The sequence below is a fragment of the Pelmatolapia mariae genome, linkage group LG14 (assembly GCF_036321145.2).
Source record: "Pelmatolapia mariae isolate MD_Pm_ZW linkage group LG14, Pm_UMD_F_2, whole genome shotgun sequence".
In the NCBI taxonomy this organism is placed as follows: Eukaryota; Metazoa; Chordata; class Actinopteri; order Cichliformes; family Cichlidae; genus Pelmatolapia; species Pelmatolapia mariae.
Window position 1 is genome coordinate 2,805,054 of NC_086239.1, and position 16,733 is coordinate 2,821,786.

General features: G+C 40.1%; 1 protein-coding gene across 4 annotated transcripts in view; it reads right to left on the reverse strand.

Moving 5' to 3' along the window:
- bcas3 (BCAS3 microtubule associated cell migration factor) overlaps window positions 1-16,733 on the reverse strand; it is a 323,139-nt gene that overhangs the window by 141,553 nt on the left and 164,853 nt on the right. Inside the window, exon 24 of one of the 4 annotated variants that reach the window (XM_063492929.1) lies at window positions 1,879-4,079. The exons of the other annotated variants lie outside the window; for them this stretch is intronic. Within the exon in view, the coding sequence (XP_063348999.1) occupies window positions 4,069-4,079 (11 nt within the window). The 3' untranslated portion in view covers window positions 1,879-4,068. Of the gene's footprint in view, window positions 1-1,878; window positions 4,080-16,733 lie in introns of those variants that run through there. 4 annotated transcript variants of the gene reach the window in all.

Consider the following 16,733-nt stretch of genomic DNA (forward strand, 5'->3'; position numbering starts at 1 on the left):
CATTCGATTTTGTAAGTGAATCATTCAAGGTGTGATTGATAAGCACAGGTAACAAAATTATCACATTACTTTTAAATAGTCTCTGCTGTTGGCATACAAGCAGTGCGTCTGTTTCTTCGATGACATGTTGACATATTTAATGACATATTGAGGAGACAAAAGGTCTGGAGTTGATTCCAAATTCAGAACTTATTAGTGAGTGCTGAAATTTTAGGAGAGACAGAAATCAACAATTAAGTCGAATCTTACAAAGAAAGGAACGTGCTGTTCAGCTCGACGACACAAAAATGACAACTGAAGAAAGCTAAAGTGAATTCTTTCCTTGGTAAAGAAAAATCCCCTCACAGGATCGAGCCATTTCACGAATACTCACGCAGGCTTGTTGCGGTCAAACTCTACAATCAAGCAATTCCTTCATACATGTAAATACAGAGCATTTATGCCAAGGGTTTACATGCAAACCACTGGTAACAATCAAGAAGAGAAGGGCCAGATTACAATACCGAAAAAATCTAGAAAAAGAAGGACTTAACATAATCAATCAAACATGGTGGAGATGTATGGCTGCCAGTGGAACCAGTACACTAGCAATTGTCCCAAATGGATAGGATGTCACATTGCAGTAATGATAAATACTCCCCCAAAATATAGGGGTAAATGCAAATCCGGAGCTTCTCAAGGCACAGAAATGAGTCACTTAAGAGACCACAGTCCTAATTAGCATGCTTACTTTTTCCCAATACAAATCTGAGGGCAGAGGACCCACAAACAAGCAGTAACTGAACGTGGCTCCATTAAAGCCCTGGCAAAGCATCTTTAGGGAGGATACTTTGGCTATGTCACTCTCTGTGGATTCCACACAGTTGGCGAGAAAAACGTGCAGACTACTTAATACTTTTGGACTTGTGAAAGTGCATATCACACATAAGCGTGCATGCATTTACAATTCTGCATGATAGTGTATGGATAAAAGAAATGTTCTACTTGGTTATTAAGGAAATGTTGTGTCTATTTATTCATTTGGTTTAAGCAAAGATCCCCTTAATGTGCTTCTTATTTATGTTTATGTCTTGACACAACTGTTCTTGTGATTTGGTGCAATATCAATAAAACTGAGTCAAATTGCATTCAGAGAGAAAACCCCAACAATTAGATGAGCCCCTATGAGCAAGCACTTGGCGACACTGGAAGGAAACTTTCTCTTGTAACAGGAAGAAACCTCAGCCAGAAACAAGATCAAGGTGGGGTAGGGTCTGCCATGACCGGCTGAGGGGCGAGGAGAAAGAGGGAAAAGGAGAGTATAGGCGCACACTATAGGAGAGAAGTGGTATATAAAGGCATGTGGAGTGAAAAGAGGTGAGTGGAGAAGAAATACTCAGTGCATCACAGTGTATCACAAGCCTGACGGTTCAGGTTCACCTGCTCCAGCCCTAACTATCATCTTAATCACAAAGGAAACATAGAGAGGCCGTCTATGGCACTACAAGAACTTGTACAGAAGAATTTTAATTTGCAAATGAGGAGAAGCTAAAATGGGAGAAATATGATCTCTCTTTCTAGTTCTTGTCAGAACTTTCACCAGGTATCTGTATCTATGAATAACACATAACACACATGCACATAGACAGGACTTCAATTCACACCGTCTCAAACATGCTGCACAAGAGGTCTACGTAATGACAGGCTGTCCTCTGTCCTCACAAATTCACTGTAATGTTCAAATGAGCTGGAATTGAGAATAAATGATGTAGTATGGGCATCTGTGTGAGACCGTGCACATCTCTAAAAACTCCCAGCCTAAAGCAAAACATGTACAAGTTTAATGATAATGCAATATGGAAACATTTACTGAAAATCACATGGATTACATAATGGATATTTACATGTGAAGTAAGATTGGATACTTTGAATACACAAAAATACAACTTTAGGGACTCGTTATTACAGACAAGATAAATTTATTGGTTACTGAAACCAGCCGTCAACACATAACACTGAGGTGGTCCAGGATACAGCAATCCTGTTTGACACACATGCACCACAACAACTGAAGGGTTAAACTGAAAGGTGAGAATCTTTCATCTCTCTCAATTTAGAAAGAAAAGCTCTTCTTTTAGCTGGGCCAACACTGTAAGGCAATACCTGGTATCACAGCAGTGAAAGCAAACAGTCTGGGTGAAAACTATCGAAACACTTTATATGGATACCATTAAATACATAAATAAAAACTAGTGAAGTGTTTTGGCTCCAGGTCACAACAGGCACTGTTATGATGCAGAAGCTTGACACCTGATGACAGGCTAGGATGGGATCTTTTTTCCTGCTGGTTTGTTGAGAGTACAGCGACGTTCATAGTAGCACACGGCAGAATTCTTATTACTCACCAAAGCAAATGTTCAGAAAAATGTCATCATGAGGTGCCAATGCAGACTATTCCCATTATCATCACCTAATAGGGAAGCACTCCTACACGGTCATTTCTATAAAAAAAATGTAATATCTGCTTATGCCAGACTGTATGGGCAGGACCGCGAGGAAACTCTGGATGAGTCTCATATTGTCGATTACTCTGCAGACACGAGTGCACTTGTGCACTTCCTCTCTCATTCTGTGACCCTTCTTTCCATCTCGTCCTAAGATGGACGTATAATATGTGCTTTATTCTCTGCCTAAAGGGCAAATGCTGTAGAGTGTGCGCTGAATATGTTTGTGCGAGTTCCTGTGCAGAAAAATTGAATCACAATAGATGCAGCTGAGCCCAATGTCCTGTGGTTCAGTCCCCAGTGAAAGCTGTGAGGACTGTGTAACTGCTCCTCATGAGGCAGCTGATATTCTGAAACAGAATGAATGTATTTCATGTATATGTAATAAAACCTAAGAAATAATGTACTTGATGGTGTTAATTTTAAGTGTATAACATGTACTCTAAAAAAAGCTCAGTTATTTTAGGCCATATCATATTTTTCCCATTGTTAAAGCAAATGACCTCTCCATCACCTTTCTCAGGAGTTACACAAATTATAATATAATATAGAGATTTAGTAGCTACTTTATTAACTTTTCCTGCTTGTTAATGGTAACAAGAAGCTCTTTCAAACAGTATATTAGGAGGCTGCAACTCAATTTATGCAGACTGGGTCAACAGGTTTAGCTACAGTTGGACCAAATGCTTGAATGGGCAAGAATCCTGCTCTACTGTATGTTACACTCCATACATTTGGAGAAACTAGCTTAAATTTTAACTTTAGGACTCATTTCTTTAATAGTAAATGTTTAATTTGGGTATGACATCTTTGTGATTTCTGACTCTGTGGAAGATTTTGCTTTTACGTCCACAACAGCAATGCCTTGTTTCAATTAATTAAAGCACAAAGCCGGGTTCTCCCATACTCCTGTTTACAACAGAGTCTGTTGGGCAGCTCCAAACATCACCACCTAACATGCCCATTCATTTTTAAAATGTTGACCTGTACAGTTATAGGCTATAAATGGATGAGCGTCCCTTCTGAGTGGAAGATGACCAACGTACCCTAACTTTATCTGCCAACCTGACCTCAGACCCCTACAAGCAGTATGGTTAAACTTGTGACTGGTGCACCATTGACACAACTCTTCTATTACAGGTTCCTGGCTGAAGCACCTGATGGATAGGAACTAAAGGAAAAATATAAATATGGCCTTGGTAAATTACTGTATTAAGTGGTATAAAGACTTTTTACAGGTACTAAGACAGTTTTTCTAATACATCTAATGATTTTATTTAAGCGACTTGGGTTCAGGATGGCTACTATCTATAAGGCCATAACAGAACAAAAACAAACAGAAAGGCAGAAAAGTAGAAAGCTGTCCATCTTCCTTTCTTCCTCCTCCTCCTCCTCCTCCAACTCCTCCTTCCGCCTGTCCTCTTCTCTCATACACCAATGATAAAACAATGGTTGGGTAGTGAAGAGAGGGGGAAAGGTGGATGGATGGATGGATGGACAATGAAAATGATGCATGCTTGTGAGGAACAAAAGCAAAGCAAATCAATTGAACTGAGGTGACTGGCAGAGCGAGGACTTCTGTTTTTTAGGAATAACCTGCAGGAGACAAACAGGAAATAAAAACAAAAAAAGTTTGCCTTTAAATCTTTGCTGGTGAAATAGATGTCAAATTTTGATAGCATACTCGTTTTTCCTCAGGATGCATATCCAGGGTTGGAGGGTGGATGAGTGAGTAAAGCATGTAGTTAGTTTGAGTACATATAACCCCAAAGACCCCCATTTGTCCTCAGCAGCTTCTCTTGTAGCCTAAAATGTTAGATAAAACGGAAACATTGTTGCAACTTTTCACCATTTGCACAGTTTATGAAGGAGCTGGAGGAGTGCTGCATGGGATTTTTTTTTTAAATTCCAATTGTATAAATCTTAAAGGCCAAATTAAACTTGACTTTCTGCAGCATTATCAGCAGGCTCAGAGTAACATGTAATTTGAACTGCGACCAACCAGAACAACAAAACGAAGATGAGATGTCTGTGTTCATATTAAACACACCGACCTGCCCAGCACAGAAAAGTTCGAGTGGACATCTGTTTGAGGGTCAAACACATTCTTTAGAGCAAATGAAACTGGTTCCCAGTTTAAAAAACAATCAAGTCTACCTTTAAAGAGCCCTTTGGCTTTTCTATGGCAGCTTTTGGAGCTAGTAGTAAAGAATATTTGGCTATGATATTCTAACGCTCACAGGTTGCCACTAGCATGGTTAAACCACTCTCGAGCAACGATATTGCCCACTTACTGATGTCGACCTTGGAACGGAATACATGCAACTAAACTGAGGTAAACTGTAATCAGCAAGGTGAGTAAAAAGATTAGTAATCACGGAGGAGTTTTGGCAGAGCTGCAGGCAACTGGAATGCAGCAGTGCTGACTGGGAAAACACAACCCCCTCATTTAGCCTGATGGAACTGTAAAGTAGCTAACACACGCAGGGGCAATTGTGGCTGTTTGTGTGTCACTATGTGTGCTTCATTAGCGTGCACCTTGGCGTTGTGTATTTCTTGTGCGTGAGTGTAATGGGTACCGTGTGCTTGCTGAGGTCTTGTTTGCCCATCTTAAGTCAATTAAAAGGAAATAAGGCGGCTCTGACCGGCCCGTGAACCAGCTCCCTCAGCTGAGAGCATGTCTGCACAAAAAATACACACACACACATACACACACACACACACACACACACCGGCTAACACAGGGAGGCTGATAATGCTCCACTACTGGCAATCGACCCTGTGCCCTGCTGTGTGAGAAACAATGGCTCTGAGACTGGGTGAGCACGTATATGTGCACACACGTGTGTGTTTGTGAGCGCCTGTGTGCGTGGGTGCTTGTGTGTGCAAGTTTGCGTTAAGTACAGCATGTCTGACAAGGCTTCAGAGGGAAACAGTTTAAGACAATATTAGACACAAATGCTGAACACACATGCACACATTCCTGCTCTTTCAACAGAGAGCCAAAGAACACAATTGTATCCTACAGGTAGGATCGGCAGCACAAAACACACAGACACACTACGCCTTGTTAATCAAAAGCTTTGGCTTGTATTGTCATTAAGCTGAAACGAGTTACTGAAAAAACACTGGTCTAAAACTATATCCTACAGTTGTGGTTAGAAGTTTACATACACCCATCATGGGCATGAATGTCACGGTAATTGTGGGCTTTTAATGATTTCTTTGAACTGTTCTTTTTCCAGGGTGGAATGATTATACAGCATACATCTTTAATGACTTCATAAAACAAGGATTAAATTTATTTTTTTAAATTTCACTAAACTACACAGGGTCCCAAGTAACCTACTAACAGATAAAGGGTCCAACAAACAACACAGATATAATAAGCAGAGCGCTCACTGACAGACTGCAGCGATCACTGGCTGCATTGTAAAAATGACCTCACAGGTGGCAACAACAAAATAGGAAACACACTTTAATAAATGAATGTAAATGTTTATCATACTGTCTACATCTGCCTGCAACCTCTCTGCCATCCACCAGTCCCACTGCTCAGTCTGCAGCTCTTTACGTCCTCAGCTCTGCTCTTCTTCATTTGCTCTGATTGGTTCTCCACACTTTGAACTCTCTGCTCTGATCAGCTTCACTTCCCCTGCTGCTCTGCACAGCCAGCAACCCTCTGCTTCTCCACGTGTCCGTGATCCGCTCTGTCACAGCTCAATATTCCACCTGCGCTCCATTCAGCCGCCAATGATTATTCATCTTTTATCTAACTAGTCTGTTTATCAGGTAATGGCTAATATTGCTAATAGTTCTCACAGCAAGAAGGTCCTGAGTTCAATTCCACCACCAGGCCGGAGTCTTTCTGTGTGGAGTTTGCATGTTCTTCCTGTGTTTGTGTGGGTTCTCTCTGGGTAACTCCGGCTTCCTCCCACGGTTTAGGTTTTTAAATAATATTTTATTTATGTTGATTCATATTAGGTGTACCCAGGGTTCCTTTGTGCAGTGTAGTTTGTCACCGTGCTTAGTAGTTATGCTTTGGGTTGGTTCCTGTGTTACTTTGGTAGTTGGCCATCTCTGGAGTTTTACTTCCCTCCATGGTGATGTAGATTGTCTACACCTATGTCTCATTCCCTCAGCTGTTTCCACTTCACTGATTACCCCATGTGTAAAAATAGCACCATAATAGCACCATATAATCCAAAAACAGGGCAACTGATTTGTGCCTGCTGACTCGATATCAAACTGAAAAGTAGACAAAACCTACATTTTTATCTTTATTCTTATTCTGTATTTATACATGCTCTCAAAGCATTAAATACCAGCTGAAAGAATAACAATTTTAATTAAAAGAGCCGGACCTGATTACTACCAGACCATCTCTTATGTTAACTTTACATCATAACAAATATCAGTAATAATATCGGAATTTAGCACTAAATTCCCACATGGTTTAACCGAGGAGCTCAGGGTATTTGGATCGGAGGTACTCGATAATCTGATGACTGTGTGCCAACATACTCAGCACCTCATGGGACAGAGACACTGAATGTATAGAATTAAACTAATTCAGGATTTCTGTTACTACGTGCGAACCAACTGCAAAGAACCCTGTTTACTAGGACAAACTTCACCTAACCAACAGTCACAAATCTGACTGAGTCACAGGGTGAGGAAAGCAAGACAAAACATCAGAATTATAAACTAACAACAGTGTTTATGAAAAGGAAGTAAAAGCAGTTATTTATGAAGTAATCATATATAGTATATTTTTAAGATACTGAGGATTGACCTGAAAGTATAAAGTGTACGTATGTGGCTGCTCTCTGTAAATTTTAGTTTTATTTAGTAATGCTCTGAAATTAAAAGTCTGTTGTTGTGATTTTTCTTTCTGCGTTTTATTTTTATGTTCAGTTTTGTCTCTCAAATTGGAAACACCTCAAAGTGACTGTTCAACTGGGAAATACAACAACACAGTTCTACAAAACAACACAAAACACAACAAAAAATGTACCTAACTTTTTAAAAATAAGTATTTTCTTGTAAAATATTGTTTAAAGTTACTGTGTTAAAGATGTTTGTCAATTCTAGAAAAAGAGTGCTTTAAAAGGATAGGGGAACATAGTTTATTTGGTAGATCATTTGGACTCAAAAGCATCAGTTTTACACTCTCTCTCTATGACATTAAACATTTGACCAAATGAAACAATGAAATATTTTTGAGCAGGAGCTTCTAAAGGTAATTGGGTTGTCTCTCCTTTTCCCCCTCAGCCACTGAGGTAAAAGCTTCTTCTTCTGTCTGAGGATTTATCAGGCTCAGACCACTTGCTGCCACCAGCCTATAAAGAACTCGATGGTAGAGGCACCATGACACAGGATATCTGTCAAACCGGGGCTGCTTTTTCAGCTCTTTGTCCACTCGTAACCTTCCTGGGATCCTAATTAAAGGAAAGGTCAAGTCAACTTGTTCAGTGATCACACTCTCTGCAGTCCCGCTGTGAGCAGCATGATAAGTACCGGTACTAATGCACTGCTTCTATCCCATGACAATCCCAGAGTTGTTCTTGCAGAAGTGAGGGACCACTTAATCCTCCATGCCCAAACAGCTCGTAATAAATAGTCTACATTTAATCCAAAATACTGAGGAGCAAGGGTTAAGTCTTTATCGCCTGCAATGCCAATGTTCTCCTTTTTACTTGCACTCACATTCTATCCCTTTGTAAGCACTGTTGTAATACGGTCATTGTAAAATCAATGGATTAAAATCTGCACCAGCAGTAAGAGGAAACGAATCACTATAGCCACTGAGGAAGAAAATACCACGGCAGTAATTTATTAAACAAATGCAAAAAAATAATAATAACAGTTGCTGAAAGACTGCTGATATATCTACATGCAGGATACTGTATCTGTCAGCAAATGAGTCAGGCAAATGTGCAAAAATCCTCAGGGGTATATTACTTTGAATTACCTCTAGGTCATCATTATTCAATGAGCTCAGATGAATCAGTCGCTTTAGTTTTCCATGAATGTCTTTAGATGGACCAAAATCCAGCATGACAATAATCCTATGCATAATGCACATTTCCCACATGAGTAGGAAACTGGGTTTGGCACTCAGGTATACACAACATGAGAAATGAGCGATGTAGTAACCTGAAGAATAAATGGAGAGCTTGGGAAATCCTGCCTGTATACACTTTAACACACCTGGCCAGTTACTGCAGAAAGTGTGCGCCAACATGTTTTATGTCAGATGGCACTGACATGAAATACATACATGTCTTTGAGATGGAAGAGTGTGCACCACATGTGTATAGTCCTTTTTTAATAATAAAATAGTGGTGTTGGAATAACTTTGGTTTGTGTCTGCTCATATGGACCTTTTTTCATCTTTTAACCACTCTTCACTACACCTTCATCTAGTGAACTAAAGACTAAAGTTCACTAGATGAAGGATAGATCGGTTCCATCTGCCACCACCAGCTTTAATAATAGGGCAGTATGTGACTGTGTGTCTATACTGTACCTTGGATCTGTCACAAGAAATATCAACAGAAGCTTTATGATAGAGATGTTATTTAAATTATTTAAAAAAACAACAAAAAAGGAAACATTGTTGTCTACTCAATATTTCACTTTGAATCCTGCCTGACATGAGAGTGTTTTGACATGTAGCTTAAAATATGAGCACGCCAAGCTCAGCAAACTCGATTTACATCCTCAATAGACGACTCCTCCCACACTTTTTTGAGAGATGGGACCGAGGCGTTGGCACTGATAACAGTAAGGGAGGAAGGAGGTAGAGAAAGACACAAATGGGTGCTCGAAACTCCACTTCATCAGTTGCATATGCAATGTTGGCATGCCAGTATCCGTGCAGCCATGTGCATGAGCTCTTGTCCATTCAGTTCGCTATCCTGCATTCCTACATGCCACAGCACCCCAGGTCATGGCCATATGCCATTGGCTTGGCCTGCTGATCAACACCGCTCGGGCTTCGCATGACAGCTCACGATGCACACATACACACACACACTCACTCACAATAGTTCTGACAGATGGGTGAAAAGGTGGGCCACGTCATGTGTGAAGTGAACAGAGGGCAGGGGGGTGTTAGCAATTATGGTGAAACAGACTGCAAAGAGAGGCAGACGTGTGTGCGCGCTCTGTACAACAAAAAAGGTGGATATGGGCATGTGCAGAAACACAAGCACAACATCAAATAAAACAATATTGCACTCTAAAAAGAAGAGCCATTTAGACAACCAGTACATACTGGAGACTGTTTTAATAGAGCACTCATAAGCGTGGGCAAACATCTCCCTTATGGCCTCCGTCTATTCTACTAAGAACCACACAGAGCATGGGTAAGCATCACACGCTCCACTGGACAGACTGCCTGTTAATATCTAATGCTTTCCTCTGCATTGAACTAAATTGGCACTCAGATACTGAAATATACGTGTTAGAGCTGATCAATCTTTGTCATTGTGAATCTACATCCTATCCAGGTTAACACAGTAGATTCAAAAGCACAATTTATCTGGTTAGTGGACAAGCACAGAAGCTATATGGCCCAACAAGGACAAGCACTGACTTTGCTGCAAGTAAAAACCGTTCACTAAGAAAAAGTCGTATCCAAACTGCATAAACAAAGATTCTCCTGAATATTGGTGGACGGAGATTAAGCGGGTGTTAAACACAGGGTGCTTAGTTTATGTAATAATGCAGTTCTACAGTCGTATTTAGGACTTTGTGCAGCAAATACAGAACATACAGGAGGAGAATCAACGACTGAGAAAAATACTTTAAAAAAGGAATTGAAGGATTTATTGAGTCAGGTAACTTGGATTAATACACACACACACACACACACACACACACACACACACACACACACACACACACACACACACACACACACACACACACACACACACACACGCTTAAAACTAAAAATGACATTGTTATTTGTTAGGCAAATAACAAACTGATGTTTTTATGCACAAATGTGAGCCGGCACACTGAACTTCTTTAAGAAGTCAAGCATAACATTTGACAAATAAAAGCAAATAAATAACTGTAATTTGGCCTCTCCATCAAAGACAAAAACATGTTTTAGCAGGTTTTTCAGCTTTTTTGTAAAATTGTAAATAAATAAAAAAATAATTGATGAAAAAATTTTTTTATTTTTAGCATGAAAAATATTTATACTGGTTGATTAACCATTCTATATAGCTATATATATATATATATATATATATATATATATATATATATATATACATATATATATATATATATATATAGATATATATATAGATATTAGACATGAATAAAAAGCATGTATAATATATACATATAATGCACAACTGAGAAGTTTATGAACACACTGACGAAATAATGTTCATTGCAGCTGGTTGTACTTTGCAGTAGGGCTGGGCCATATCATACCGTTCACAGTAATACCGGTATAATGTTGGGCAACGATAAGAAAATGAAATATGGCGATAGAATATGGGTAAAACGCGCATGTGCAGTGCCTTTGTTTTCATACGCACATGGCGGAAAAAGCATGGTGGCGACGGAGAATGAGAAGGCGAGAGCGGATCGTTGAATGAAACAGATGAACCTGAACTGGTTTGTAAAAATGCTGCAACTTCAGTGGTGTGGAACTGGTTTAGCTTTCGTCCATCAGATACACAACAAAGCACTATTTTTGGTAGAGCATGCTAGCGGGCCGTCGTTATTACCGTGTTTTTTGGAAAATACGGCACACTTAAAATCAATCCTTTGATTTTTCTGAAAATCGACAGTGCCCCTTATAATCCCGTGTGCCTTATGTATGAACTCTGGTTGTGTTTACTGACCTCGAAACGATTTGGATTGTTGGAGCATTACGGCTATCGTAGGCAGGAGCCTCGCGGAGTGATACGTACTGTGCTTCAACATAATATTACCGTATTGTGTGTGTATAACCTCTTTTTAAGTTTTGTGGATATTATACATGGTTATGCTGAGGATATGTCAGCCAATTTCCACTGAAAAATGCCTTTCGGTTAAACTGTCAGCGAGGAATTTGCATTTGCACTGTTACATTTTTATATAAGTTTAATGCAAAAAAAACAGCTGCTTGTTCATGTGAAAATACACTGATGGGGTTTTTTTGCACTAATAAAGTTGTGGAGTTGTAAAGTATTTTGTCTAGTGTCAATTATATCGTCAGTTATATCGTTATCGTAAATTTTCATGTATATCATGATAAATATTTTTGGTCATATCGCCCTGCTCTACTTTGCAGGATACACAACATGTATTTAAGGCCCTTTGTTGAACTTAATATGAATTCAGTGACACAGATTGACCCACGAGTCACTCACAAGAGGAGATTTAAATAGACAGTGAAATATGAACCTTCAGTAATGTTTCAGATATAGTGTGGTTTTGAATTTTTTTTTTTTTTTACTGTTTCAACAAAATGAAAAACACAACCAATTCTAAAAGCATGAAATACTTTTATTTCATCTTTGTGCTTTGACTCAAGGGATATGGAACACCTTTAGTGGTAACAAGAAGTCTGTGCAAGGCTGTGTGTGTCTGAGCTTGTGCTGCATGTTGGACAGACCTACAGCACAGTCTACATACACTAACTGTCAACAAAAACACAAAGTAGATTTTCAGTGAGTATAGCGATGGAGGACGAGTGGCAGAGGGTTGAGAGCGATGAGAATAATCCTCTGGCCATGTAACAGAGATAAAGACACTGAGGTTTTAGCTCTACGCAGGAGATTGACCTCATTACAAGCACACAAACTATAGACACAAACACTCAAATATAAGCATGGAGCACAAATGTAGATAAATGGTCAAATATAAACGTGCTTGACCGCTGTCTTATTGTCACTCTGTGAAAGCAGCATGCATGTGTTTGTGTAATGAACAGAGAACAGCCCAACACTGATCAGGGCTGAAGAAAAAGAGCACTGCCCACTCTGCTCTCACATTTATCAACTGTGTGTGTTTGATCTCTCAGCCACATCACACATGTGTCCTCCAATCAACCGCTGCTGCCTCTAAGGCCTCCTTTGACACACACACACACTCGCACACACACACACACACACAGAGGGCAAGGTCCCACACACAACCCATTAGGACTTTTGATTAAATTTAAGGATAGCTCATGTATAAAGGCCATGACCAGTGCAACTTTATTCAAGTATGTGTGAGTGTGTGTACACGCGTCTGTGAGAGAGAGAGAAAAAGCAAAAATGAGCGACTGCAAAGCCTCCTAACCTTTGTAATATAGATCCTAACTACTGCCAAGGGAGGTTAAAACCTAAAAGGGTTCCATAACACTTCATAACTCTGACTGAAATGAAACAACTATAACTCTAGCCATTAGTGAGATGCACGCACACACACACACACACACACACACACACACACACACACACACACACACACACACACACACACACACACTCGGTGTCTTTAAAAGTTGGCAAGACAACCAAGGTCATTAGGTTTATTTCCATTTGCAGAGAAATGATTTTGGCAGCTATAATCTGCCTGGTGACACTCGGGTTTGTCAGAACAAACAAATAAAAGCTAAAGAGTGTCACATCAAGGAATCATTCCAGATTGTATAGTAAAGTAATCAAACAGACTTTAGGAGCATGTTCCTTCTGACCATTTTGCAATAAAATATGGACGGATAGATGAGCTATTCCTTGTTTTTTGCATTTCTAAATTGAACATGATGCAGATGGATGTAGACACAGCTTTACCTCTTTCCTGACTACGTCCATACAATATTGTGCATAATTGTATTTACGCCCTACCTTTTTTTTTGCACATTTGTCACTCTTAAATAACCAGAGTGAATTAAAAAATGCAGCTTAAATGAAGATTAAACTTATTAACATGATGAAAGCTATCTTAGTTTCTCCTCCTCAAGAACGGCTTCTTCATATTCCACTGAGATTATGTCTGACGAGGCTTCGGCAAACAACAGATGGGTCCTGTGTCAGGTCTTTGCTGGATATTTTCCTATTTCTTAAGGAGATCTGTTTTTGTTCATCTGCATAGATACTTTTTTTTAGGCCTGCCACGTCTTTGTATCCTCCACTTGTGCAATGTCAAAGAAAAACCTTGAAAAACTTGACTTATCAGTCCAGAATACCTTCTTTCAGTCATCTACGACTAAATGTTTGTCCTCTTTGGCCAATCTGAGACCTCAGTGGCTTCTTAGCAGCTATTCCTCCTTTTAGCATTGTTCGTTCAGTTGTCTGCTCATGGTCATTCTTGAGAACTTTCAGAGTCTGATCTAGAAGCATTTATCTCTTCCTGAAGCTGAGCAGTGGTCTTCCTTCTGTCTCTAGCACCTAAAATGCTTCTGTAAGGTTGAGTTTTCTGCCTCTTCCTTGGTGCTTTTTGTTAACACCAAGAAAACTTTGACAACACGTTAGGTTTTGCCCTATTTTTTTCCCCATTGTTTCAACGTTTTAACATCTTATACTAAAATTTAAACCAACACTCTGGACTCTGAGAAGTTAGAAATTAATCAAGCATAATATTAAAACCATTGAAACAAAAAGTAAATTGGCATCTTAATAATCAACCAACCAAAGTACCAGAATTGGCTGACTGTGCGCATGCTAAGCTTGGTCTTCCAACACACTTGATAAAGAGCAGTCCATTTCATCCATGTGTCACATGTGCACAGCAGCACAAGGAAGCAGTGCGGCTGTTGGCGAATAAGGAGCGAGGAAGACACAAAGTGCGCCAAATCAAACCAAAGTGAAACCACCACTACAACATTTGAACCTGAAATTAGCATCACCCAGCTGAACAGCTGCAGCTGGGCCAAAACTGGGTCATGCAACAAGACATATCCCATTGTCATTAATAAATCTGTGAGTAAACAAATAATGAACTGGATTTACACTGTAAAAAAGACGAGACCGATGGAGTCATATATAAAACAATACAAGCTGTTGATTCATGGGGTGTATTTAGAGTTTCACATCCCATCTCTGCATTTTGGCTTTAACCTCTTTTTCTCCACCTATACAACAACTAATACCCGGTGTCCTATTCCCAAGGTTGAGGGTACAGGACGGGATGGGCACGGGGTCTGATGTTCCCAAATCAAAGGTTTATGAGATGAGCCCTTTCTCTGAACTTTTGCTTCTTGAGCGTTCCCTGAAACGAGAAACGACCTGCTTCCTGTCCAACCCATGTGGTTCAGAAATGTCCAGCAAATCTTTTGTAGCATGTTTGCGCTGTGCTCGTATGTTATTCTTGTGAGTTCATAAAGTACTTGCAGTCGTTAGCTGGGGTTAGATAAAGGCAAGCAAATCCAAGAAGAGTGGAAAAGCAGGGAATTAATTATTCTAAATGGTGAATGATGGTGCTGAGCTCCCACCAGTGAACAGTAACAATGCACATGTGGACCACATATGAAATGAAGAGTCACACCAAAGCATACATTTTTGCACATTCATTGAACAGTGCAGTTTAACATAAAGGCTGCAGCCATGACTGGTCTCTCTACGTGTCCCTGTCATTGTGGTACATCACGCTCTGTCTGCAGCATACACACACTGAAACAATGATGCTGCTGTGTCAGATACATGTGCTCTTGGAGACTGGATGAGTGATTCCAGCTTAACACGCCCACAGCAGATGTCCAATCATCCTAATATAACAGCAGGAACAGAACAACACACTGGCTAAGACCTCAGATTAAAACTAGCATCCCAGAGGATAAAACACAGCAGCAATGCAGCAAACTAATACGAGCAAGATAAAGTGAGCTTTACTGATGGGTAGCATCAGCAAAATGCTAAATGTTCTACACAAATTCATAAGCAGAAATAAAATGAGGATATAATTTTTTTATATATGTAATGGGGCAAAAATTTGATTCTCTTTGTTGGGGGGTGGGACACAATTCTTCAAAAAGATTTTTCCACATTTGGGATTTTGACGGTAAAGAAACGGTAACAAGATTCCCTCACTGTAGGGGTCAAAGGTTTAGGTTTGCTCTCAATATTTCACCTGTCGGTTGCTACCGTAGCAAAGGACAAACCAGAGTTGGAAAACCCCCAAAAATATATAAATTTGAAAGAGCGCAGATTGCCAATAAATTACAGGAGCTCTCAAAAAGTACACTTTTTTAAAATTTAAAAAAAAATTACAAAATCCGGTCAACTTTAAACCTTGGAATTTGCAGGGAAACTATTTTGTATAGTTTGTCATAAAGTCTGCAACATGTTGAAGTTGAAGCTGAGGAAGAATTCAGTGTGGTGCCCTTGTGGCGACTTTTGGTAACTGTTTGACAGTCACTGGTTTTTAGTAGACGGCTGAAGTATAAGGAACTTTTCTGTGTTGTGCCTTTGTGCAAACCGATACACATAATTTGAGGGGAAAGTCTGAAACCAAACCACTGCAAATCCAAGTCCTGCACTACTGTACTGCACTTTTAAAAATCAGCCAACTTTTACCTGACTTGTTATCTAATAAGGTCAAAATCCAGTTGATAACTGTGTCCTCTTCAAAGCGATATGACAGCTAGTGAGAAACATTATTGTCTCCTCCTACTACACCTCTTGTTCGGTCTCTGACCTTCTCTGAGGAAGGATCATCCCACTGTCTGGCACAGTTTGCCAAGGAAGCAGGAGTTATGAAGGGGAAATTGCAACTGGCAAATGGGCAGTTTGAAAAAAGAAAAAGCCCCCCCAGGGCAGAAGTGGAGGGATAGAGAGGGAGAGAGGAAGAGAGTGAAAGGGAGTGTGTGTGTGTGTGTTTTGGGGTTTTTGTTTTTTTTGGGGGGGGGACTAATACTTGAATATGACCTGCTGGTGAACCTTGGTCGTCTTTGGAAGGCAGCACAGTCTATGATGAGAAAGCCTGTTACACCCCCCCCCAACAATAGGTAATGAGTGGTAATAAGAGACAATGAGTAAGAGAGGGAGAGAAAGGGGTGGGGAGGAAGATGCAGATAATGCAAGCCAGACGCAGACAGAGAAATTACAAAGAACCAGAGAGGGGAAGAGAGAGCAAGAGCAGCTGCAGCAGGGCTGAAAGTGAAGCTGAGAAGGTGCCGGGCTGTGGAGAGAGCATCCTGGGAGTTGGGTGACGAGAAACACTGTCCGTTTGTGGCCACTGATAATACTTTCCATTCTGACTGGCTTTATGTGGGGGTCTGCTGTGTGTTTGTGTGTGTGTGCGTATGTG